The following is a 26,214-nucleotide window of genomic DNA, read 5'->3' as shown; positions in this document are numbered from 1 at the left end:
CAGATAAAAACAGCTTATTCAGAGTAAGTTAACATGAAAACATCTTATTTAGACTAGTTTAACAATGAAAACAGCTTATTCAGAATAAGTTAACAGATAGAAACAGCTTATTCAGAGTAAGTTAACATGAAAACATCTTATTTAGACTAGTTTAACAGATGAAAACATCTTATTCAGAATAGGTTAACAGATAAAAACAGCTTATTCAGAGTAAGTTAACATGAAAACATCTTATTTAGACTAGTTTAACAGATGAAAACAGCTTATTCAGAATAGGTTAACAGATAAAAACAGCTTATTCAGAGTAAGTTAACATGAAAACATCTTATTTAGACTAGTTTAACAGATGAAAACAGCTTATTCAGAATAAGTTAACATGAAAACATCTTATGCAGAATAGGTTAACAGATAAAAAGTCTGTTCAGAATAGGTTCACAGATAAAACGTTTATGCAGAATAGGTTAACAGATAAAAAGTCTATTCAGAATAGGCTCCTCTTCTAAACAGCAGCTGATCTTCCTACAAACTTCACAAATAGCAGCATGTCAGCATTTTCACATTCAGGAGACATTTTTCCCCCCCTTGCCAGAAACGTTTTATATTGCACCAAAGAGCTTGTCATCATTAAATATCGAGTTTCATTCACCAGTACAAGATGATGAGCTGGATGGCACTGATACCGATACAGCAGATGCTCTACTACCTCCTATAAACTTTCGATCTATGGCGTATGGAATTATTTTAAAAGCGGTACGCCTATCGAAGTAAATGGAGCACACCTCAAAACACGGCTCAGAGAGGTTTTGTGGTTATTCAGGCCCCCCCCCCCCCCCACCTCCCCCATGACAGCGAACGACCCCTCTGACTAACCCGAAGGTAGGCCGAGATGAAAGGATGTGATGCAACAGGTCGCCGAGGGAGCAGGATAACATGCGTTTAGCCTTAATAACTGACAAACTAATCCTCGTGCCGGGCCTGTTTATAAGTTAATATCTGTGTTGGCTCACTGAGGTCGAATCCTCGGACTGTTTCACAATGGGGGTCAACGGAGCTGGTCAAGCTGATAAGAGGGGCCACGCGGCGAGGATTGGCCAATGGCACGGAGGCGGACTCGGACAGTGATGGAGTGCCGAGATAAGGGGGGGGTCAGAGTGGCCAAAAAACCGAGGCCCCCGAAGGATGATGGGAGATAGGGTACTGGCCGGACAGAGGCTGGACTTCAGACTCGCAGTGGCCGGCGGGTTACACCGGGCAGACCGGCTGACCGTCTGAGGAGTCGAGTTTGGGCTGGCCCGACTGGAACCTCGTGTCCGAACCCTAAAGAGTCCGAGGGCTATCGGGTTTCGCGAGGCCGGAGCCGGATATACGCTTATTAATTCGGCCCGTGTATCAACAAAGAAATACTAATCGCCGCTCCTCAGCGATATCTGCGAACCCGAGCCCCCCACCCCCCCAAAAGCCCGAGCCTGAGAATTCAATGAAAAACTCAGCCCGACCCTGACCCAAGAGCAACAGTTCAGGTCAGCTCTTGTCGCGTCCGGCATCGAGCTGTCGAGCTCTCGCGTGCAGCAAAGAGACTGCAAAGGCAGGGCCGGGTTCCAGATTACAGATTGATACGCAAAGGCGCATATCAACATCGATACCAGTTTTGTTTTTTTTTGTTTTTTTTCACAAACTCGGTACGAGCAGCGAGTCCTTAACGAGGCACGTCGGGCCCGGGTTCTCGAACTCCGTCGGAAATCGTCCCCGGATTCCGATGCCGCAGATAACCGCCGGGTCACCTTCCAGGCCTCCGGCTCTCTTGTCAGAATTCGATAATTGCGGGCGCTGTTTAGTATACGGCGCGGGGCGTCACTGCGGCTCCGAAGAGAACCCCCCCCCCCCCCCACCCCCCCGACTCTAACCCCCCGACAGTCTTTTTCCCCCGACGTCGAAAGAAAAGAAACCCCGACTGATTGCCCACCGATTGGCATTAAAGGACGTCGCCTCATTAAAATGAACGTCTACATTCTCACTGCCCCCCCCTCCTACTTCCCTCCCTCAACCACCCTCCTTCCTGCTCCCTCCTCCCCTCCCTAACCCCCCCCCCCCCCCCAACCTACCACCCCCCGGCTGTGGGAAAGCCATTTTATCAGCGTCTGTCCGTTGTTCTCTGGTGGGGATAGATACAGAGAAGATAGATGAGTGTTTTGACATGGAGAGTGTTAGACAAACACTCTTATCGGCCCCCGCCACTTTAGACCGACCCCCACGAAACACTCGCCCGAACCAGCGGAGAGGAGACGGGGGGTGGGGGGGTGGGGGGGGTGGGTGGAGGAGGAGGGTAGGGGGGCAGATTTGGTGTATGTGCGTCTATGAGAGAGAGACAGAGCGATAGACAGTCATAGAGAAAGAGAGAGTAAGAGAGAGAGAGAGGGGGGGGTATTTTTTTTTTTTTTTAACCATGTCCAGAAGCAATCCCTGAGGCACGCCATCTAACTGAAGGAGTTGCTATTAATCCCATCCAGTCAATCAGGAGTTCCCGGGCCACTAAATATCGCTCAAACTCGCTGATGTATTCCCAGATCTGAGAAGACTCTACTACCCCCCCCCTTTTCGCTAGAGAGCGCGAGCCCGGGCCTGTCTTAAGTTTTTAAATAGATGGGTAAGTCTCCCAATGCCTCCCGGCTATCTGGCTCTATCTGGGCTGTAGCAGACTCCGACCACAGCCTTCACTCCCATCCTTCTACAGTTATCACTTTGAGGAAGTACACAAGAAGTTTCCCCCCCCTGTTTGAACCGCTGGCCGGGGGGGGGGGGGGGGGGGGTGAGAGAGTGAGAGAGAAAGCCGCTCGGCTGGCATCACGCTCCCCCTGGTGTCGAGTCGAGTGGCTCCTGGTCCTCGAGGTGCCGCGAGGGGTCCAGGTCAAGTTCAGCCCGCATGCTGCTTTTGTCTAGTTTTGCGAGTTCTGTTAAGGTTTTTGAAGGCCAGTACTGATATTTTGGATGGAAGCAAGCTGCTGATTTACTCCATATCTTCAAATATGACCCTGTTGATGCCATAACAATACCCCAGAATTACAAGAATTCAGTGTTTCTTTCAGAATTGAGGAAAGCCTCTGAAACAGCATTTCGACCGGTGGTTCTCAACGTGGGGTCCGGGGACCACCAGGGGTCCTCGAGGGGGTTCCAGGGGGTCCCCAGCAAACTGATGAATTATTAAACTTCATTATTTCATTTACAAGAAGTGAACACAATTAGAGAATGTAGAAGAATGACTTGTTTTGATACATAATTTCTCTGTTATCTCTCTACCTACAATACAGATAGTCATGGAATTCTGGACAAAATCATATCTGACAATAAAAATATGCACAGATTTGGGTCAGAGAGACAAAATCTCGTCAAATGGGGGTCCGTGGCCCTAATGTGGACTAAATTAGGGGTCCTTGATATGAAAAAGGTTGAGAATCACTGATTTAGACCATCATGGGACACTAAAACTCTCCACTGAAACCCATTCTAATGAAATAGTTTAAGGTGGGTTAGCTCCTTAAGGCAGAGTGAGGCAGGTTTAAGTAGTAAAATCCTCCCACACCGCACTGGAACGATTTCCGAAATGATTTCTCCATCATATAGGCGGTGGACGACAGCCTAGCCGATAGCTACTTTTTTAATAAAAGGCCATAATCGGCTCGACATATCAAACCGATGTATCAGTCTAACCCCACTGCGGGCTCATTTACACCTGGGTGTTGAGTATGCGTCTCTTATCTCTCTCTCCCTCCCTGTCTAGATGACCTGGAGTTCAGTGAAGGAGGCAACGACAGCAGGGTGGTGGCTCGCGCGGATCTGCATCCTGGCACGACGTGGGGCCCCTACCCGGGAATCGTCCAATCAGACGACGGCACAGACGACGAGGACGCAGAGGTGAGGGGTCGAACGCGATGCAGAGGTTCAGTCACTGTTACCGGAATTGATTTATTGTTAAGTGTTTACTTGAAGAGCATTTTTTGGTATAATATGTTCATTGAAATATTTACTTTTCTGACATTATGATTAACACTTTACTTGAATTGGAGCCCACAAGGGATTATAAGGCATCATAAGCAACACAATTTAGGGGCCCCATACTTTAATAATACTATTTTTTTCTGATGATTCCATTGAAAGACAGTTTATCTCTGCTTCTAATGGGCTTCTAATCCTACCTATGACCCCATCAGAAAATCGCATAACACATTATTATATACATTATTTTCCATTATGAATCTGGTATGCCTAGTACTATCCTAGAAAGCCCTTCCTGACACTCTGAGCTGCCGGCTGCTGTCCTCCCTCCTCAGTCCGGGGCCACACTGCACGACTTTTACGCCGATTATCACCGATTTTTGCCATCGCAACTGATTTTCACGCCAGTTTGGCACGGTCATACAGATGATCTTGTAGTGTGTGAGGGTTCCGGGCTTAAAATCTCTCGCCTCCTGTTCCAGTCAGGACCACAGGTGTATGTTTCTATATTGTAATATTCTACCGTGAATATTTAAATGAACTGTTATGCGGTCACAGGTGTGTATTTATTAGGTATTTTAAAATGGTTTTGAATGGAACTGCCTATGTGTTTCATAATAATTCCTTATAGTACTTATATTCCTTATACCTCTGATGCCGTATTAATCTTATATATTTTACCAATAAGAGTAAGTCATGCTCCTGGCCGACTAAAGGGAGAGCTCAAAGTCACTGAAGGGATTTCAATTGGAAAGGTGAAAGGTCAGGGGTCGGATGGTCGGATAACAAAGAGAGACGATGAATAAACACCTTATCTGCTACATGTGTGTCAGTGGTTGGAAATGAAAACAACAGTGTGTGTGTGTGTGTGTGTGGGGATGCTCCTTGGGAACTGTGTGTGGGACCGGATGGAGCCCTATCAGAGGCTGGGTCTTGTGCATCATGTGCGAGTCCATCTAATCATATGATACTGATGCTGGGAGAGGCTTCCTGGCATGGAGCGCATATTCTGGCACACACACACACACACACACACACGCATGCAGGCTCACACACACACACATGCATTCATACATGCTTTCTGCTATTGGCTGTTGGCCATCTACCTTGGCTGTCACTACCTGGCATCCAGATCCTACCAGTCTAATCCAGTCCAGTCTAATCCAGTCCAGTCCAAACCCACCAGTTCAGCCCAGTCCATACCCAGTTTATTCCAAATCAGGCTTCTTCTCTTTTACACTGTCTGTATCCTCTCCTGTTTCCTCTCCTCTCCTCTCCTGTTTCCTCTCCTCTCCTCTCCTCTCCTCTCCTCTCCTCTCCTCCCCCCTCCTCCCCCTCCTCCTCCTCCTCCTCTCCTGCCTCCCAGCTCTCCCCAGACGTCCGCCTGTCTTTTATCTCAGCATGGCGCCATCCTCCTGGACAACAAACCCCAATGATTGATTCCTGCTTGATAGGCTCTCATTTCTAAGATTTCGTTTATTATCAGTGAGGTCCTGAGTATACAGATAGATGTGTGTGTGCGCGCGCCTGTGTGTGTGTGTGTGTGTGTGTGTGTGTGTGTGTGGCTATGCACGGGCACACACACACACATACACACTGCACACACGCACACTCACCCCATCACCTTTTGTTCCTCCCCTCCCTTCCGTTGCTCATACCGTCCTATTCCTCCTCTCCTCCTCTAAACTATTTTCCCCTCGTCTCTCTTTTTGCATTCATATGGAAAGCGCCCGCTTTTTGACTCTTAGTCCACATTTTCTCTCTTCCTCTTCGTTTTCCGCTCCCTCTCCTCCTCCTCCTCTTCCTCCTCCTCCTCCACCTCCTCCTCCCCTCCTATCTGCGGACCGAAGGAGTGAGGAGACGGACCTTCAGTATCTGCTGGAGATAGTGGCCCGTAATCTCACATTCCTCCTGTGTTTCTCCCCCTGTCACTCCACATCCTCCCTCTCCCCCCCCCTCCTCCATCCATCCCTCCATCCCTCCCTCCCTCCCTCCCTCCCTCCCCCCATAGGTCAGCAGGGGTCAGGGCTATCCTCCTCGGTGTGCTGGAGAGAGGAGAAATCGGCTCATCTCCTGCCAGTCGGCTAAAGCCCGAGTCACACTGCATTCCTCTATTCCCTATTTGAAGGGTTGTCTTCCAAAAAGTAGTGGAGGGTAAACCCACTTTGTTTACCCTCTTTTTTTTTTATGGAGTTTTTCAGCAGGACATGAATCTTGATTATATGAATTCATAGTAGACATCATAATAAGTTGTTATCAGCCTAAGTTATATGCGTATATGTGTGATTTTAAGGGGAAAAAGTATCGATTTGTGTTTATATTGGTGGTTGTTTTCCTCATGGTGATCACCGGCTGGAGGTTATACTTTATCTTTACTTATCACTACAGCGGCAAAAAGCGCTACACATGTTCATAAATAATAATGGAAACTGAAAAGAATGCGATGTCCTTTTTTGAGGAAAAACAGGACGACTTTGTGTGTTGTGGCATCGGTTTTATTATTGTTTTCCCCACTCCATTTTTTAAAGGGAACTGCTCCCTGAAGTTCATCACTCACCAGTTTAAAACTATAATTAGATGATGCCAGCGTTGAAAATGTTAGTTTAGTTTGTCAGGAACAGGTCTGTAGTTTCATATCTGTAATCATCTTGCAATTGCAGGTGTCATTTTTTTTTTTTTTTTTTTTTTCTCCAAATGCTGGATATCTCATATTGGAAAATCTTTTATATTAATTTCCAGAAGGTAGAGAATAACCGAACACACCGCCCCACCCGTTCCGCTTAGTTTCCTATTGATCATACGGTGGATATGAAAAAAAAAAAAGCTTAAAGTTAAAGAACAATTTCACTGTTCAACATGATAAGCGTTGGAAGCACACAGCCAAATCAGCCAAGGAATGGCTGCAGAGACAAATGGGAGAAAAAGCCCTGACTCCAGATGTGCTCACTTGGTAGAGACTTATCCAAACATCCTGACTGCTGTTATCAAAGCAGAAGATGCGTCTATCTTTTATTAACTGAAGGGCGTGCACATTAGTTTTCCATTTTTATTAATTGCCTTTTGGTGTTACCTTGATTTTTGCCGGATGCTGTGTATAAACGAAAGTGGAAAAAAAAAAAAGTCTGATTTAATGGGTTTCCATCACAGGCCTTAAGGCAACGAAAACTAGGGAATTTGAAAGAGGGTGTAGACTTGATATCCGCTGTATGTTATCTCCATAGAAAGATTTTCCTTGTGGCTGGACATTGGTCATCCCTAGTGTTGCCGCCGCTCTTCCATCTACGCCGCCCATCTCCCCCCGCTCCGGACATGCTTTCACCATCGGTTCCGTTCCATAGGCGTGGAAATTTCCTGTATATGTCTTTTTTTTTTTTTTCTCTTCCAAATCCACCGTAGCTCCCTCTCCTTCCTGACGTCTATCTTACCTATGCCACCTGTCTCCCACAGCCTTCAGCCATATTGGGATCTCTGAAGCCCCCCCAGGCTTTTGCCCCCCCCCCCCCCACCACCCCACACCCTCCATCTCTGGGTGAGATTGGCATGGCCCGCTTGGCAGTCCTGCCCCTTCCAGCGCTGCCCTCTCTCACTCAACTCCTCTCTCAACAAATTTGCTTCTTATTTGGCACCGACCAGATAAGCTATCAGTTTAATACGAGGCCTACCCGGCAACACAACTTGATCGGGGAGCGTTTTGAATGTGCGTGCACACTCCAGCAGCACATATGCATGCATGCAAATAGACACAATCGTCCGCATAAACGTACACACCTGTACTTGAGTAATTTGTTCTTTAATCTGACTGTACAGTTATATGCCTTTTGATATTGGTTAGTGTATCTTAGCATGTGTGTGTGTATCATTGTGTGGGTGGGGATGAGTTTGTCAGTTCTAAGAAATCAGGGAGGGGCAGAGAGAGAGAGAGAGAGAGAGAGGGGAACTGGATCTCATCTCTCTTTCTCTTTCTCCCTCTCTGTCTCTCTCTCTCTCTGTCGAACAGATCTCCTTCATTAGATTAGCAGCGTGTTAACTGGCCTGTGTCATATGGAAATCCTGCCATTTGCATCTCTTGAGAAAGAGGCGTAAAACCATTTATCTATTTAAATATATTCTGGCTGATATGGCTGTTGGACTTTAGAACAGGGTATAATAATGTTTACTGATCAACTGATCAGTTGGCTGCTGATTCCTCACAGTTTTTGGTTGAGTGAGCAACCAGGTCCTCCTCGGCGAGCCTCCCATGGCAACCCAGGAGCGAGCACGCCACCGCTGTTATTCTGATTGGATCGCACATACAAATCTGATATTATATCTCTCCTCTTTCTGATTGGATCCTGCTTTAATTAACTGATAATGGAAGCGCGCGCGATTGGGCAAAAGTTGCGCGATTGTTCCGGAATTCTTTGATCGGATGAGGACTGTTAGGGTTTGTCGGGTGTTGGGTTTTTAAGGGTTTTAAGGGTTTGGGGGGGGGGTAACCAACAGTTTACAATGCCACTAGTTCAGGTGATGACAGGTAAAGTGTGCACGAGCGTAGAGAGTGTCGTGTCCGGATAGAGTTCAAGCGGCAGAGTTTCGCGTCTGTCGCTTTGTCCCGAAAGACCCGAGTTGGTCCATTTCTCGAATTGTCCGAAACCGAAGTCCCCGTCCCACTCGTGCAACGCGCTACCACAGGAGCAACTCCGCTTAACAACGTTTGCCGCTATTGTTCTCCCTCCCTTCAACACTCTCACCGCCCCTCCTCCCCCTCCCCCACCCCCCCCATCCTGTCTTTCGCGGAAAAAGGCAGCCCGAAGGCACGATCCTAGAAGGAGCGGAGTAGGGGAGTTCAAAGCGTTATCACGCGCCGAACGTCTTTTCATCATGTTTTAGAAACAAGCGTTCGCACTAATCCCCCAATAATCTCTCCAGGAGAACTGGGGCGATAAGGCGCGCCACCCACGGCTTTTCAAACACACTTTTTGGGTAGTCTCTCCTCTCCTGCTCCCCTCCACCTCCTGTTTCCCCCCTCTTCTCTCCCCCCCACCCCTCGACTTCCTCGTTCTCTCGTTCCCCCTGGAAGGACGAGTGAAGGTGATCGCCGACTCCTCCGCCCGCTCTCTCTCTCTATCGTTTTCTCTCTCTTTTTTTTTTTTGGGTGCGTGTGTGTCTCCGAGCCAGTTTGTTTACATCCTGATTCAGATCTTACATTTTATCGGAACTCATCAACAGTGTTTCTCTGCCTCTCTGTTTCTCTGTCTCCTCCGCCCATCAAATTAGAATGTTAATTAAAATGGTACTCCTTCAGAAGATGACAAATCGGTGATTACAGTAAGTGGTAGACACCTTCCTCGGTGCCCCCCCTCCCCCCACCCCCACCCCCTGAAAGAAAACGATACGCGAGGAATGTGCATAAAAAGAGGAGTAGCGAGTTAAACCACAAGTTGATGGCCCATTGCTATTTGCGTTAGCAATATGGGTTTTTGAAGGCTGATGCCGATGCTTTTCGACTGAAGTTGCTGATGGCTGATATTCAATCTTTCAATTTGACCACTTTCATGACAAAAAAATTGCAAGTATTCAGTGTTTCACCCAGAATTGTATTCTTGTCAGGGTGGAAAAGCCTCTGAAGCAGCATTTAGACCATCATGGGACATTAAAACTCATTGAAAGCCAGACTAATGAAATAGTTTCAGGTGGGTCAGCAGCTCCTTAAGGCAGGGTGAGGCAGGTTTTACAGACTCTACATCCTCCACTCCAATGATTTCTCTGGTCATATCTGATATCAAAATAATCATAATAAAAACATATTGACTCGCTGTGATAAGGGAGGAACCTCCATCATATCAGCTGTGGACCACACCGACTGACTTGACTCATAATTAATAAAATGCCAATATCGGCCTGGTATACTGGTCTAGCCCTAATTAGTACGGCAGCATAACCAACTGCTGTAGTTTTCATTGGTTCATGAAGTCACAGAGGTTCCACTATGGAGCAAAGCAAATGCAATGAACAGTATTTCCCTTGTACGTTTGTTTCCCTTGTAGCTGCTCTACGCTCTCCACATTCATTATCAAATCCTCATCCGCTTGCCGGTGGAAATATTGTGCCTCAAAAAAATGTTGCCCCAGTGCAGGAAATATTGTGCCTCAAAAAAATGTTGCCCCAGTGCATCATGGCCCTAAGGAGAGCCAGCTTTTATCTGCGGCGATTGAATCTGTGTGCTCCACATAGGCTACCTCTACCTCTACCTGTCGTCCTAACTCGCCCACACCATGACAGTCGCTGTCTGTCTCTCCGTCTGTCAATCTGGCCCTGACAGAGGAAGTCGATCACCCTGAGAGAGAGAGAGAGAGAGAGAGAGAGAGGGAGGGAAAGAGAGAAGGAATGATTGGAAAGAGGGGAGAAAACCAGCCAAGAAAGATGGAATACTGATAGATGGAGGGGGAAAAAAAAGACAGAAATCCAGCCAGGCAGGAAAAAGGAACAAAGGGGACTCGAAGTGAAAAGAGGGGGGGAAAAGGTGCCATCGACCGAAACAAAAAACAGGAGCGACGACAAGAAACGAACGAGAGAGAGGGACAGAGAACGGGAAACGGAGAAGAAGAAGAAGAAGAGAGGAGGAGGAGGAATAGACGGCAGGAAAGAAGGGAAGGTGGAGGGAGGTGTTCGCTCTCATCACTCAGTGGCAATGACTGGCTGGTATCTGCATCTCCCTGTCATCTGCACTGGCTTCTGCAGGGGTGGAGGAGGAGGAAGGAGAGGGAAAGAGGAGGAGGAGGAGGAGGAGGAGGAGGAGGAGGAGGAGGTGTAAGAGAGGAGAGGGAAAACCTCTATCCCTCCTCTATCTCTGAGCCTCATCTCCGGCAGTTCAGGAGCCCGCTTTCCAAGAGTGCCTCATTTTCAAATCTCTTATCTCGGCCCCCGTTTTAAGTATCGCAGTTTTATATTTTTACATGTCATTTGCATGCAGCTCATCAAACCTGGCTCCCTCTCTTTTTTTTTTTTTTTTTTTTCTTTTCTTCTCGGAGGTGTGCGCCCGATATGTGCGGCTGTGCATGAGCACGCCTGCACAAGGGAATATAGGCTTTCAGTCACTGTACTGCCAATGTATACTGTACTGTATTTGCGATATTTGTAGCGAATGTACAGTGTAAAAGAGTTTCCTCCGTTGTTGTTGATTGTTGGAGAAATGCCTTGCGTGAGTGCAAGAGAGGGAGAGCGTTGTGTGTGTGTGTGTGTGTGCGTGTGTGTATGAGAGAAGCGGATGAGAGTAGGTTTCTGATTTTTATCTGCCTTCCTTTTCTTCTTTGTATTTTTGGAGGATTCACACAGTGACCTCTTTGTTTGGGACAGTGAGTAACCCCCTCCAACCCCCTGGATTTGGGAAAGAAACCATTTCCTGTAGCAGAGAGATAGAAAGAGAGAGAGAGAAAGAGAAAGAGAGATAGGATGGGGTGGGGTGGGGGGGGGGGGGGGTGGGGGGGGGGGGGGGGGGGTAGGAATGAGAGTTGGAGAGGAAGAGAGAGAGAGGGAGGAATCGGAGATTAAGAAAGAAAGAGGTGAATAGGAGCAAAGTGTGTGTGTGTGTGTGTGTGTGTGTGTGTGTGGGGGGGGGGGGTTATGGGAGAGACAGTGAAAGAGGAGAAGGGAGGAAGAGGGTGAATTGGATGATTGAATGAATGATTTTGTGAGAGGAGTGAGTGAATGAATGATGGTTGAAAAGGTCAGCAGAGGAGCAAGATGGCTTACTGAGTTTCCAACTCAGGAAACACATAATATTTTAAATACTACTATACAGTATACTACTACTATATACACATACATTACTATTATACTAACTACTGTAATTGTTAGGGTTCAGTACCTGATGCAGGTTTTTGAATGCTTCTACCAATATTTTTGTATTGAATCTGCCAATCGCTGCTATTTCACACTGGTATTCAGTATCTTTACACTACTTTTATGCCCCAAAAAAAAAAAAAAAAATGCGTATTCCCCTTATGTTTTTATTCTTATCAGGGTGGAAAAGCCTCTGAAACAGCATTTAGACCATCATGGGACACTAAAACTCCATTGAAACCTAACAATAATGATATTAAAATGTATTAACGCATTAGAATCAGTTCAGGATAAGGGCTTCCCATAGACAACCAGTTTAGTATTGATCAATTCCACAATAATATATATCATCAAACTGCATCATATCCATCATATCAGAGGTGGACGACACTGACTGGACCGCATCCCATATTCAAACGTCAATATCGGCAAACCGAAATATCTACCCGCCAATATAGATTATTTGCTTACGTGTTTTACATGTAATGACCGTGGGACTATCCTGTTCAGGCCATCAAGACAGTGTAAACCATATTAAAGGACGTGAAACAGTATACACCATTGAGACGCAGAAATGTGCCAGGCGCTACCGGCCCTGATTTACATATACAAACACTTATTCCCCAGTGGGAGCCGCGTAACTGTGGCCGTTGACAGCTGTACCGAGAAATCTTAATCTCCTCATCTGCAGCGTATGGCAGTTGTGTGTGTGTGTGTGGGGGGGTATGGGGGTGTTTTTTTTTTTTCTATTTCCTCCCCTTTAATTGAAGTGTGTATATATATAGCATGAGGCTATATTGAGATGGGGGTTAGACGTTGGGGGAGGGGGGGGGGTTAGTTCAGGGAAAGTTCTCTCCTGCTGTTTCACCCCGCCCCCCCCCCCCAAAGAGAAAGGCAGAGGAACTCTCCGTCTCTCCATTCTGATACTGAACGAGGGAACGGAGGAACGAAAATGAAAGAAATGAAATCAGCCTGGCATCATTTGCATTCAAGTTTTATCGGCGGAGGAGGAGGGCGTTTTCGGGGCTGATAAGGCGAGGGCGTCGCAGGCTGCGCTGGGGGTGGGGGAGTGTGTGTGTGTGTGTGTGTGAGAGTGTGTGTTATATGTGAATCGACTTGGGTGCACGAGCGGAAGGAGTTCAGCTTGGCACGTGAGCGAATGGCTCGCGAATTGAGTGTGTGTGAGTGGTTTGCATACACACACACACACACACACACACACGTGAATGTTACAGCAGCGATGGCGAGGACTTGGGGTTGGGGTGGGGATGGGGAGTGTGTGTGTGTGTGTGTGTGTGTGTGTGTGTGGGGGTGGTGGTGGTGGTGGGGAGGCGGGCGGGGGGGGGGTTAATATCAGACCAAATAATTAGATTCGCTATCGTCTCGGCGGCAGCAGTGCGGGGATCAGGCAGATTAAAGCCGGGCTCGGGGCTGGTTAATATTCATGAGGGGGACCGGGGTCCGGGGCGAAAGGGGGCTTAGACTGCGGCTCAAAGACTCTCCTCCGGCTGATGGGGCTTAAAGCGGGGCGCTCTCAATGTAGCCGCCGCCGCCGCTCCGCCGTGGGGAAGGCCTGACAGCCCGCTGATAGACGGACGGGACGGGACGGGACGGGACGGGACGGACGGGAACGGGAACGGGCGGATTGAGGAAGAGAAAGGGGCCGGCAATCACAGGGGAGGAAGGTGTGGCACTCGCCGCACCTCAGCCTAAGTGCATCCGCGTTCGGGGGTTTTAGCATTAGAATGGACTGTGAAGGTGGCAGAAATCTGTTTGGAAGATATGCGTTAATGGGAAAAAAAAAATCACATCAGCGGAGCATTCAGGAGCAAAGTTCACTCTGAGCTGATCGTCTGGTGGCCTACGTCTAATAATTTGTCACATCGACCAAATAATAATATGAAGTCGTCAACATATTCTGTCCTTCCCCGGGAGCTTCGAAGCCGTCCCGTCTCACTCTTGTTCTCTTTTCCTGTCCTTTCCTTTCCTTTCCTTTCTACCCTTCTCCACTCGGTCTTCTTCCATCCTTTTCCACTCCCTACTGTCCTGAGGCGTCACAATCACTCAAGAGTCCTCTCCCTTGACTTTTTTTTAATGTTTGTGAATAGATAACATGATACCCGATACATGAATGCAGTCCCTTGATCCAAGTCGTGACATTCGCCATGAAATAATTGGTTCAATGTTGACGTAATGCGACTTTTTTATCCTTTATTTATCCAGGCAAAGTCATCCATAAATCATTACCGCATTCATTTTGAGACATTAGTATAATTACTGTAAACAAACGAGACCATCGCCGAGAAGAGTAGCGGCCTCTACACTGTATTTTACATTGTGCGACACCGGGTCGGATTTGGAGGGAAATCTGCTGGATCGCTTTATGGCACAAAACAGGAAGAGGGCGCTGTTCTTCCAGAGCAAACGAGAGCTAAAGCTTTCAGAGTTTCTGGCAGTGGCAGATTGGTGAAAGGAGTGAAAGGCCGATGGAAAAAATCACTTGCAACATGTTGATTCGGGGAGGGGGAGGAGGGGGGGCAGGAAGCAACAGGGTTTATGGGAAATGTAGTCTTAACTTTAAGAAACACTACCACTAACCAATACCACTGGTGTGAGATAGACGCTGCCAATCGTTTCCGCCATGGTCTCACACATTTGTAGAATTCCCGTTTCACTTCAGAAAGATACTTACCTTTGATAGAGTACATGGTACATATTATACACATTGTACATATCAAGCAAATAATTCAAGATGAATTCATTCTGCATTCTGTATGCTCATAAAGTCAGAAGGGTTTTTTTGAGCGACTGTAGTCTGCTAGTTGGGCGTCCAATCACGTTCCGCGAGGCGACAGTTCGTGATTTGATTCAGCGCGATCGGAGTGGGACCAAGAGAAGTGAAAAGGGTTTCGATACCATCCGGTGGCCTCTCCGTTCCCCTTAACTCACCCCCACATCTCTGGCATCTGCATTCTCTACTGGCTTGGTTAATTATGCACACACACACACACACACACACACCCTCATCAAACTGTGATCTGGCCCTGTGCCTCTTTGATTCTCATTATCTGGCTCTGAGGCTCTGTGTGTGTGTATGGACGAGTGTGTATTTGCTTCTGCTTGTACAGTGTGCCCGACGAGTCTGCCGTCATATTTTTTTTCATTGTTGAACATAATTGTTTGTTTGTTGGCATTGCAGTTTCATTCTACTACTTCAGTCCTTTTGCTTTCTGGTGCTACCTGAAGGACAAAGGACTCTGGCACCAGCTCTCAATCTGGATCTGGATGTGCTTCTTCGGATACAAAGAAACATGGTTTTCTGTCTGTTTCTGCTCAGTACATTATGACTGAGTGATAGATTCCCCAGTGATTTCAGATTTTCCTGTATATCTTAAGTATATCCGTGCTACTGTAGCTCCTAAAGTGGTTCCTGAATCCCATTGAGTCCGAAGGCCGGCTTCCAAACTGATCAGAACATTTCCCTTCGGGTCCTTCAGGCTTCCTATCTTCCTCATCTGATCCCGAGGTCTCTCTCTATTGGCTGCTGCTTGGGTTTATACTTGGGTTGGACCGATATGGGCTTTTGAAAGCTGATCCCGATGTTTTTGGATTGAAAGCTGATATTTTGTGCCGATATGACCATTTTCATGGCTAAAATATACCAAAGAAATCCAAGCATTCAGTGTTTCGCCCAGAACAGGGTGGAAAAGCCTCTGAAACCGCATCTAGATCATCATGGACACTAAAACTCTCTATTGAAACCGAGACTAATGAAATAGTTTTAGGTTTATTTATTGTTAGGCATGGACTGATTTGAGAGTATCACACTCAGAATAGGTAATTAGTTAGATATTTCAAAGCTTTAAAGTATGATTTTATTTTCATTTTTTCTCTGAAGACAACCTCTCTCTCTCTCTCTCTCTCTCTCTCTCTCTCTGCGTGTGTGTGTGTGTGTGTGTGTTTTCCACTTGTGCGCTGCCGAGCTCTCCCCACTGGCCTATCATGGTGAATTCCGAAGCCGTGGCCGTGATGAATTAGTCTGAAACAAATTAGCAGTACTTACAGCTCAGACGGCTCCAGCATTGGGTTACAAATTAAAACAAAAGCAGCCGTATCTCCACATCAGCGCTAGTTCCCCATGAAATACAATACGCTCTGCCTCAATCTTCAGTGTACAACAGACTGAGAGCCTTCCTTCTGTCCTTCCCTTCCCTTCCCTTCCCTTCCCCTCCTCTCTGCCCGTCCCTGACTGTCTTCTCCCCGCAGACAAAGTCGATCCACCTCAGGTATTTTAAGTTTCGGCTCCCCGCGAGCGCTCTTATCTTCCGCATCAGTCATATCCTAATGAAGCAAAGGTTTTCACCCTAGGCAAGCAGACACTTAAATGGAGTGGTAGGGTGCAGATTACTGATACGCCCTGTGGATCAGCGCAGCCCCCCCCCCCCCCCCCCCTCCTTCTCCTCTTAACGGGTCGGATTTGGGGGAATAAGGAGCTGGGAGGAGAAGCGAGGTTTCTTCGGTGGATCGTTGTAGACAAAAAAAGGAGGTCTAGATACGTGCGCGGTGAGATTTCTCATTAGTCTGGGGGAATCCCTGCTCAACAAATGGGTGTGCATCGTACACCTGCTGTAAAACAGGGTTTGTGGAGTATCATGGAATTCTGAGAGGTGTATTCTAGACAGGGAAAAGTCAGGTAATTGGATCAATTCTCTGGGGGAGCCAGGAAGCATCAAGGGATTTTACAAATGTGTCACTTTACAGGAATATAGCAGAATGTGGTTTACAATTCGTTTCACACACTGAAGTGGAAACCAGACTGTTCAACCCTTTAGAAAAACAACGCTAACAAACCAGGAAGGAAGAACGTTTTTTAGGTCATGAAATCGCCACAACTTATGCAAAGTCATGGGAAAATGTCATGGAACTTTACTTGAGGGCCACAGTGGGAACGCTGGCATTAAAGCAGACAGCTGAGAGACAAAAATAACACGCAAGCAACAGGAGAAACAGTTAGTTTAGAAGCAGAGTAACCCATCATGTCTACTTTCACCCTCCAGTTACCGTTGGGTCGAGGATTCCCAGGTCTGGCACTGAGCAAATGCTGCCTCCTGGTGTCGTTTCAGCAGTACTGCAATCAGCCTCTCATCTGCAAAACCCTCGACAGCAGCGCCTCAATGCACAGTATTCTGCTGCATTCATAATTGTGGCCATACTGCTCGGCATCATGGGATATCAGTAAACCCCAATGGCAAAATTCCTTGTCAAGCTGAATTTGATAAGGCGGAACTTCAGCTATTCCATCCATGTACCAATGCAAAAAAAAAACCCTGATCTATTAAATATGTGACTGTTCATTTTCAGTGCCTCATTTCTTTTCAAAATGTATGATAGGATATTTTTTGCAGAATTGATTAAATGGAGAGATTACAGGAGACTGGAATAGGAATTAGAATGGAAATTAAGCTTTTGTGTTTTCTCTCCAGGAAAAGTTTCTTTCCAGACTCAAAAATGGCCAGTCAGAGTAGGAAATCTCTTGCTTATTTCATTCTTTTATCTTTATTGGAAGATCTGGAGCAATAACATTATGTGTGTACATGGATTTGCAAAGATATTTGAACACCTGGTTTGTCTTCCCTGCCAGGGTAGAAGGGCAAAGTTGGGAAAATTCAGCTTTTGCCGCCAAGTTGCATCTAACAGAGCCGGTAGGTGGATCTGTGTTTATAGTCCTTCTCCCATTGAAATCAGTGAACATCTGGTGCTCTGTGACCCACATAGAGGGTCCCGACCCATCTGTTGAGAAACATTGCTACTTTGCAGGCTTTTGGACAAGTTAATATTGGTGTTAAAGGTGTAGTATTCATTTGATAAAGGGTAGTTTATGCAGATTCGGAGTAAAAAAGTCGTAGTTATGAGCTGACAATGGCTAACTGTTGTACTCCAGAACTTGGTGTGTGTGTGTGTGTGTGTGTGTGTGTGTGTGTGTGTGTCACGGAGACATGGGATAAGCCTGTGTCCTGGGAGTGATCGTCGGAGGGAATGCTCTTGGAGCCTCCTATGAACAAAGACAAGATTGTACTCAGGACGCACAGGTGTGTGTGTGTGTGTGTGTGTGTGTGTGTTTTATGTATTCACTGCCTCCCTCTCTATCTCTCCCTCTCTGTCTGGCTGTCTGTCTCCCTCTCATACCTCCACACATGCGAGCGCAGTAGATGTTGACTTCCCAGTCTTTGTCCGGTGTATCCAGAGAGGATCTCATTGTGGCGGCCCGGGCTGAATAGCAGCCCGCCGACCTCATCTGATCTCCTTTCTCTTCCCCCTTTTCTTCACCCGCTCCCTCCTGGGGTTTCTTTCGCTCTCTTTTTTTTCCCCTCTCTCCCCTCTTCCTTTCTTCTGTCTTCTCATTTATATCTATCCCCTCTTTCCTACGTGGCTTTGTTCAGCCCGTGCTCCACTCATTTCCTCATTTCCTTCTCGGGTTGTGATCGTCTAATGCTCCCCGGCTCGGCTGTCTCTTTATAAACCAGTGTTTACTGCCGGCCACAGACTGGACAGCACTGTGTTGCTGTGTATTCCCAATTGACTGCAGTTATGCGTACATTTTTGTGGTTATTTTCATGGTGGACATACTGTAAAGCACGCCAGATAATGTAGAGAATGAACTCTTAAAAGACTAGAAGGGCACTCGGAGAGCGCAGACCTCCGCCAAGGTTCGTGCTATTATTGCTTGTTCGTGAGTCGGATCCGGATCCGCTCCAAAATTTAATGGGTTCTTCCTTGGCCCATGCTGCACCCTTCCACTAAGTTTCATGAAAATCGGGCAAGTAGTTTTTCCGTAATCCTGCTAACAGACAAACAAACAAATGCACTGAAAACATAACCTCCTTGGCGAAGGTAAAAATCGAGGGCTTTCAGGTGACATAACTTACCCTCTGGCGGCCATATTGGAAGTCTTCAGCTCTTTGGCAACAACAGCTGTGTCTAAATGAACAACTTGACTCAACAGAACTGAATAAACATTGTTCACTTCTGAGCTGTTTTGACTTTTGCCACTAATCTAATGGATGTTGTGTTTAGATAATATCAGCTTGTTAGCTAGCTAACCATAGTATCTGTTCAGCTAACCGTCACTGTCTTGTTGTAAACCCGTCCGATTAGCACACTAGCTAACATATCTAATAGCGTTAGTAGTGGCTAGTAGTCACATGGTAACATTAACACCAGTTGTTTTGCTAAATGAGCCTGCTAGCTAGTTAGCTAGCTAACAGTTAGTTCAGGTTAACTGAGCTGACTCTTCTCAAGCTACAACTCAGAGTGTTTTGGAGTAGAGACTAGAGCTAAAGACAAGACAGTTTACTGTAACCTAACAAGAGTATAAAATCTACACAAGCAAATGCCAGATTTATACACAGTATTTACAGATAAACTGAGCAAAATGAATCAAAACAGTGACACACAAAAACAACAAATCAATAAATCAGTCTTTTATGGATTCTAAGATGTTATTTGCAGCAATATTCATCTTTGTAAATCTTAGCAGCGTTATCAGTTGCATGGCTCCCTTACAACACCTAACAACAATTTTCATTTTCTCTTTATCTGTTAGAATAGGATGTAGTATATAGCCTAGCATAAAAACGACTCCAAACCAGAGAACGCAGACTTGAAATTGTCATGTCATGTAAAATCAGAGCCACACATTTATGTTTGGGTACGGTCTTTCCTTCATATACACATATGTGTAATTCAGATCGATATGTTGGTTGTAACTGTGCTGTAACTGTAATGATAAGTTGTAATTTTGCGCTATTAATCAAATGTGTAATGATGTTCCTTCATTCCTCCTTGTGTGTGTGTGTGTGTGTGTGTGTGCACGCAGTGCCCCAGGTTGACTCTGGTGTGTGAAGACCCAGACTGTTGGTTCAGCCGAGTCCCGTTGACCTCCGACGCCACAGCTGCCAACTGTGCCATCTACAGCCGAGGTAAGCTTTACCATAAGAAAACACACCAGGTGTATTAGAGAGCCTCAAAGTACCGATTTTTTTTTTACAATTCCACTATTACAGCAAAACAAGCAACGTTTCCACCTGAGTCGATCTCCTTCAGGTATGATGTAATACATTCTTGTAGACCAGCTGACTGGAGCTATGTGCTGGTTGTGTGTGTTTCAGGCGAGGAGCTGTTCTGCAAGCTGACCAGAGAGCTCCTGGCCGGCGAGAGCCTCCTGGCCTCGCTGTCTCCTCCCTCCTGCTCCTCCTCCTCCCCCCCGCCGGACCGGCTCTCCCCTCCGCTCAGCCTCGTCACCCAGAAGCCCGCGGTGAAGGAGGAGCCGCTGTACCCGGCCGCGCTGCGCTCCGACATCCAGCTCCTCCCGCAGCAGGCCGGCATGGCGGCCATCCTGGCTACCGCCGTTGTCAATAGTGAGTGTTTTTTTTTTTTTACAATATAATAGAATGACAGCTGGCTCATTTTCTCTTTTACAACTTGTCTCCATCTCTCTTTACCTCTCTGTGTTATTGTTTTCTCTATTCACTGCCATATAAACTCCAGCCTGCAGACCATAACAGTCCAATTAACCACTACTTGTCTGATAGTTGTAATGGTCCTTTTGAACCACAAGATGGTGCTGCAACTCTTTTACAACCAGGATCATCACTAGAATGCACAGCAATTTCCCCTCTCTTCTATCCACTCATAAAGTTCCCTATTGTGTGCTGTGCTGTACTGATGTCAGTGACGGGCACGTGTGTGTGTGTGTGTATGCATACACACACACACATACACCCATTAGATGTGACAGTGATTAATCAGCCTAGATGAAGTGTAAAAGTTTCAGCATGAGCAGATGTTTCCAGCTCTCGTAACGCCGCGCTCTCTCTGAAGAGCCGGTTAATTATTGGATGTTGTCAAAAATAACCCAGATGATACGACACAGGAACGGCGTGACTCCCCGTAACCTTTTGTGTTCTGTTGCCGTGGATACCCATGGAGCAATGCATGCACTAAGTGTGTGTGTGTGTGTGTGCGGGTTGCGAGTGCTTGTTCCAACTGTTAGAGCTTTAGATTGACTTACAGACAACAGATGTTTTGTTGTGTGGGCGTATGTACTGTATATATTATAGGTATACATGTATGTATTGTGTGGACTTGGGGTATAAGGTACGTGTGAGTGTGTGTTGCGTGGGTGTGTGTGTGCAGATGTCACAGTTGTCTGAAAACATACATTTGTGTTACTTCTATTTGGATTCAACGGTCCTCATGCGATGTCAGTGGTAAAATTGGTATGGCAAAGTCCCCGTATCTAATATCATTTACCATCAAAACTTTCAAAACAAGCTCATATACAACTTTCTGTGGACAAAGTGAAGCAATGACCTACAAGATATTATTTAGATCTTAGAGGGAACTTTGGTCCTAAACGCTCCCCTGATGTGAATACTTTATTTTCGATATGGTTTTATAAGTAGATATCTGACAAATTTTGCTCAAGAATTCCAAATTTGATCCCTGTGGCAAGTGCCAATCACTCAAACGCGTTTTGTTGCTTCCGATCAGTCAGCTGACCGCATGTTTTTCTGTTCCGCCGGCCACCCAGAGGACATTTTCCCCTGCAAGGACTGCGGGATCTGGTACCGCAGCGAGAGGAACCTCCAGGCCCACCTCATGTACTACTGCGCCAGCCGGCAGAAGCAGCCGGCCGCCGCCTCGTCCCCGCCGCAGGACAAGCCCAAGGAGTCCTACCCCAACGAGCGCATCTGCCCCTTCCCCCAGTGCAACAAGAGCTGCCCCAGCGCCAGCTCACTGGAGATCCACATGCGCACACACAGCGGTGAGAGCAAGCTTTATATGTGCTCTAAACCAATCGGACAGAAGCAATAACACTGGTGATAAACAGAGAGCTGAGGAAAGAATTCGAGCTTGTTCAATATATTAGACTTCAAAGTTCATGCATTTGATATCATTTGCCACCAAAACTTTAATCTCTAATCTCTCTTTCTCTCTCCCTCTCTCGTTCTCCCCCCTCTATCGCTCCGCAGGCGAGCGCCCGTTCGTCTGTCTCATCTGCCTGTCGGCCTTCACCACCAAAGCCAACTGCGAGCGCCACCTCAAGGTGCACACGGACACACTGAACGGGGTGTGCCACGGCTGCGGCTTTGTCTCCACCACCAGGGATATCCTCTACAGCCATCTGGTCACCAGCCACATGGTTTGCCAGCCTGGGTCCCGCAGCGAGGTCTACTCCCCTGGGCCGGGCCTGCCCAAGCTGCCCCTGACCACGGGTATGTCACGCTTCACCTGCTGAACAAGTACAGAGCAACCTGCATGCTGTAGATCTGCTCTACAGCATATTCTACCCAAACCATAAACTATTGTTGTACTCTACTAACCCTGACTCTCTTCATCAGGTCTTAGTCCAGGAGACTCTGGGGTGGTGCTGAAGTGTCAGGTGTGCGGCCACAACTCCGACTCGCCCGCCCAGCTTCAGCAGCATGTGCGAACCCACCTGGAGGTGAGGGTCCCGGCCGAGAGGAGCCCCACCCCTCGCCAGAGCAGCCCGACGTCGGCCGACCACGCCCAGCTCCAGCCCTCCCCCCAGGACAGGGAGCCCCCGGCCTGCGTCCCCCGCCCGGACTCCTCCAGCCCCGGTGCGAACGGCGGCTCGGCCACGCCGCGAGGCTGCAGTCCTCCTGACGCTCTGGCTACCGACCTGAGGATCAAAGAGGAGCCTCGCTCAGACTCTGAGCCGGAAGAGCAGGGGATGGAGATGGGGGAGGATGGAGAGGAGGAGGAGGTTGGTGAAGAAGAGGGCGAGCAAGAATCGAGGAGGAGGACAAAAGAGGAGCACACTGCCACCTCTTCATCTCAGACGTCGACCTCACCCAAGAGTCCATCTGCCACAGCTGTAAAGGCAGAACCGACGAGTCCCACTCCTGGTTCTAGCCCCGCCCATGTGGGAGGGGCGGGCTCGGTGTTGCCGGGAGGAGCGATGTTTCTCCCGCAGTACATGTTTAGCCCTGAGGCGGCCATCTTGCCTCAGGCCTCCGAGATCCTTGCTAAAATGTCAGAGATGGTCCACAGCCGTCTGAAGCAGGGCCAGGCCGTTCCTCAAAACAACCCAGCTGCCTTCTTCCCCGCCGGAGCGACTGCAGCTACCGCCACGGCCACTCCGCCCCATAAAGGGGCCACCTGCTTTGAGTGTGACATCACTTTCAATAACATCAACAACTTCTACGTGCATAAGAGGCTGTACTGCTCCAGCAGGCACCAGGCAGAAGCCCCGACCTCGGCTTCAGGCCCAGGGGTGGTGAGGGACGCAGCCCCAGCCACGGTGCCTTCCAGTGGGGGGCATGGCTCGTCAGCGTCCCCTCCAGGTGGAGCGGCCAGCAGAGCTGCCTCAGCCTCACCCAGTGACTCAGACCCTGCGGTGGGGAGTGGAGCAACCGAGGCCAGGAGGCTGGTGGAAGTGAAGACAGAAACCCCTATGGGGAGAGAGGGAATATCTTCCTCTTCTGAAGGGGAGGGAGGAGGTGGCAGTGTGGGAGGAGGAGGCGGAGGAGGAAGGGCAAGCGAGGGCAGCCAAAGCCCTGCCAGCGGTTCTGCGGAGGACCCAGAGGACGACCCCACCAGGACCTTCTGCGAAGCCTGCAACATCCGCTTCAGCCGTCACGACAACTACACCGTCCACAAGCGCTTCTACTGCGCCTCGCGCCACGACCCATCCAACCAGCGGTCCAACCACATGGCCAAGGCCACTGCCGCCGCCTTCCTTCCCCAGCCCATCCGCACACGCAAGAGGAAGAAGATGTACGAGATCCACATGGCCAGAACCGAAGCTCTAGCTAACGCTGCTGCCGCTGTCGCCGCCACCGCTGCCGCCTCGGCCCCGTCTCCCTCTGCCCTGGGCCTGGTGGTGAAACAAGAGGTCTCCCCCGGCGGGGCGGGCAGCTCCAGCCCCGAAGGAGACGGCCCGATCGACCTGAGCAAGAGGCCCCGGCTGCGAGAGGCTCCCCGCCGCAGTAGCAGCGGCAGCATTCTCCCCGCCCTGCCCCTCACCGACTACCACAAGTGCACCGCCTGCAGTATCAGCTTCAACAGCATCGAGAACTACCTGGCTCATAAAACCTACTATTGCCCCGCCACCACCCTCCAGCCCCACACCTTGGAGCAGCTCCACAGGCTCAAGAGACCGGCCTCCACCTCTCCCAAGAGCAGGCCTCAGCAGGAGCGCCCAGATCTTCTCCACCCCATGGAGGCTAAAGCTCTCCCCGCTGAGTGGGTTCCCCAGGGTCAAGGCACCTCGTCCAGCCCTCACCCCTCTGCCTTACCTGGCTCTGATGCTACGTCCCCTCACCACACCACCACCACCACCCTCGCAGCCACCCCAGGAGCCGGAGCCAAAGGCGTAGGCGCCGGTTCCCCCCAGGTGGTCTGCCCCTACTGCCCGAACAGGCCCATCACCTGCGACCTGGTGGAGCACTTCAAGAGCGCCCACGGCCTGGTGCTGACCGTGCAGCCGCCCCAGGAGGGCCAGCCCCAGCCGGGCAGCGTGGTCAGCCCCAGCCCCAGCCTCAGTCCCAGGGACGGGGTGGCCGCGACCACCTCCGCCTCCACCACCCCGACCAACCAGCCCAAACCGGCGTCCCGAGTCCACCGGGACAGCGTCAACGGGCAGGCGAGGAGAGACGCGGCCTCCCCTTCCTCCCCGCTGGTGAACGGCAGCCCCTCGGGCGGGGGTGGATCCCCTCCGGCCGGCTCCCCCCTGGCTCTGTCCCCCACCAGGGCCCACTCTCTGACTTTGTCACCCGTGCCTGAGGCCCTGAGGGACCCCGTAGGGTCGTCCCTCCACCCGGACAAGGCCGCCCCCGCGGCCCCTCTTCCCCCCGCCGCGGGCCCCAAGACGCCGCTGATCTCGCCCGTCCAGAACGGCAACTCCCGCTTCTGCCGGCTGTGCAACATCAAGTTCAGCAGCCTCTCCACCTTCATAGCGCATAAGAAATACTACTGCTCCTCGCACAGCGCCGAACACGTCAAGTGAGCCGAGAACGTTCGCTCCTCTTCCTCTTCCCTTCCAAGAAGCTCGGACACCCCCCTCTGCCCTTCTTGCCAGTCGTCCTGTATGCGTGCCAAGACGGCGCTCGGCTGGCATCACCGTGTATGAAACTGAATGACTGTCTGTTACTCGCCTGGCAGGGCACCCCGACGCCCAGCTGCCCCCGGGGGCCGAATTTACAGGTGGTGTTACGAACGTACGGTAACTGATATTCCTCCTCCTATGGGTCAAAGTTCGTATTACACTAAGAGCTGAGATGGATGCTACCTGGCTTTCTACCTATCTACCTGCACACACCGGTGTGCCCTCGTCCCTAGATCATTTCACCTCCGCTCTTCGTTCCCCTCCCCCCCCGCCCCGTCCAACGTCCACCACTCCCAGGCCTCACAGTATGTTGCATTATGGGACGTTAAAAAGATCTATGTCAAACCCCGTCTCCGTCTCTCCTGTCGAACTGAGTTGTTTATAATGACAGTAATTTGATTCTGACTGTTTGAAGCATTTCTGACTGATGATGATCCAGTAATGACGATGCTGATTATGACGAATCTCTAGTCTTTTCCCGAGCCGTCGAGGCTCCCGACCTAAACGGAGGAATCATTTCTCTCGTGCGGAAAAGACTTGATCATTGTTAATGTTTTTATTATCTGTGCATAGTGTATGATGTCTGAAAAAGAATTCTATAATGCTTTTGGTTTCAACACTGGCTCTTTTTGCTTACTAGAGAAGCTAAAGTGTTTTTAGCTGAAAACAACTATGTGGTATCACAATGTTACCAATTACAGAAGGATAATATTTCCAAATGGACAGTTTTTGCTTTTCTTTCATATCCACAAATTTTTATTTTCTCTTTTAAAAATGCAAGGGAGAGAAAAAAAAACCAATGTGAAATATTTATCTTCGAGTCCTCACTGATTTCATGTCAACAGAAAACTACCTACCTAGTGTCTGAGAGTATTTGTATTTTTTATTTGTATATTTTTCATACTGTTCGAAGGAACCGTTTGGATCTGGGTGTGTTGAAGTGTATTTTCTAAGTGTAGATATGTAATATCTTCTCACAGTAATCACTGGGATCACACTGAACCTTCACGTTAGCGTTTTGTCTTTTCGTTTATGTAGTCTGTAATCGACGGCGAGGTGAGAGAAAAACACGCCGCGTCTATTTTGATCCCCTCCGGGCCCGGCTAATTAGCTCCACGATTAGATCAAGAACGGCTTCCGACAACGAACGGCTTCCCGGGATCAGAAATTTGAAGTATGCGCTTCTGATACCGGCGCCTTTTTTTTATACTGGAGCCTCCCAGATTTGAAGGTATGCCAAACACAAGACTGGGAGAATTCAAGTGTTTCCT

At 48.6% G+C, this 26,214-nt stretch overlaps 1 protein-coding gene across 1 annotated transcript in view; it reads left to right on the top strand.

The window, feature by feature from the left end:
• zfpm1 (zinc finger protein, FOG family member 1) overlaps positions 1–24,844 on the top strand; it is a 41,521-nt gene extending 16,677 nt beyond the window's left edge. The window contains exons 2-7 of the mRNA XM_071517727.1: positions 3,776–3,909; positions 19,688–19,790; positions 19,980–20,228; positions 21,404–21,637; positions 21,846–22,088; positions 22,215–24,844. Coding sequence (XP_071373828.1) covers positions 3,776–3,909; positions 19,688–19,790; positions 19,980–20,228; positions 21,404–21,637; positions 21,846–22,088; positions 22,215–24,844 — 3,593 coding nt within the window. The remainder of the gene's footprint in view (positions 1–3,775; positions 3,910–19,687; positions 19,791–19,979; positions 20,229–21,403; positions 21,638–21,845; positions 22,089–22,214) is intronic.
• Positions 24,845–26,214: the final 1,370 nt, after the last annotated feature.

The sequence above is a fragment of the Centroberyx affinis genome, unplaced genomic scaffold, assembly GCF_046629955.1.
Source record: "Centroberyx affinis isolate AG114_WGS23_722 - 3 ecotype Tasmania unplaced genomic scaffold, CSIRO-AGI_Caff_v1 ptg000515l_1, whole genome shotgun sequence".
In the NCBI taxonomy this organism is placed as follows: Eukaryota; Metazoa; Chordata; class Actinopteri; order Beryciformes; family Berycidae; genus Centroberyx; species Centroberyx affinis.
The sequence above is the reverse complement of the archived record's forward strand: the minus strand, read 5'-3'. Positions and strand labels throughout refer to the sequence as shown.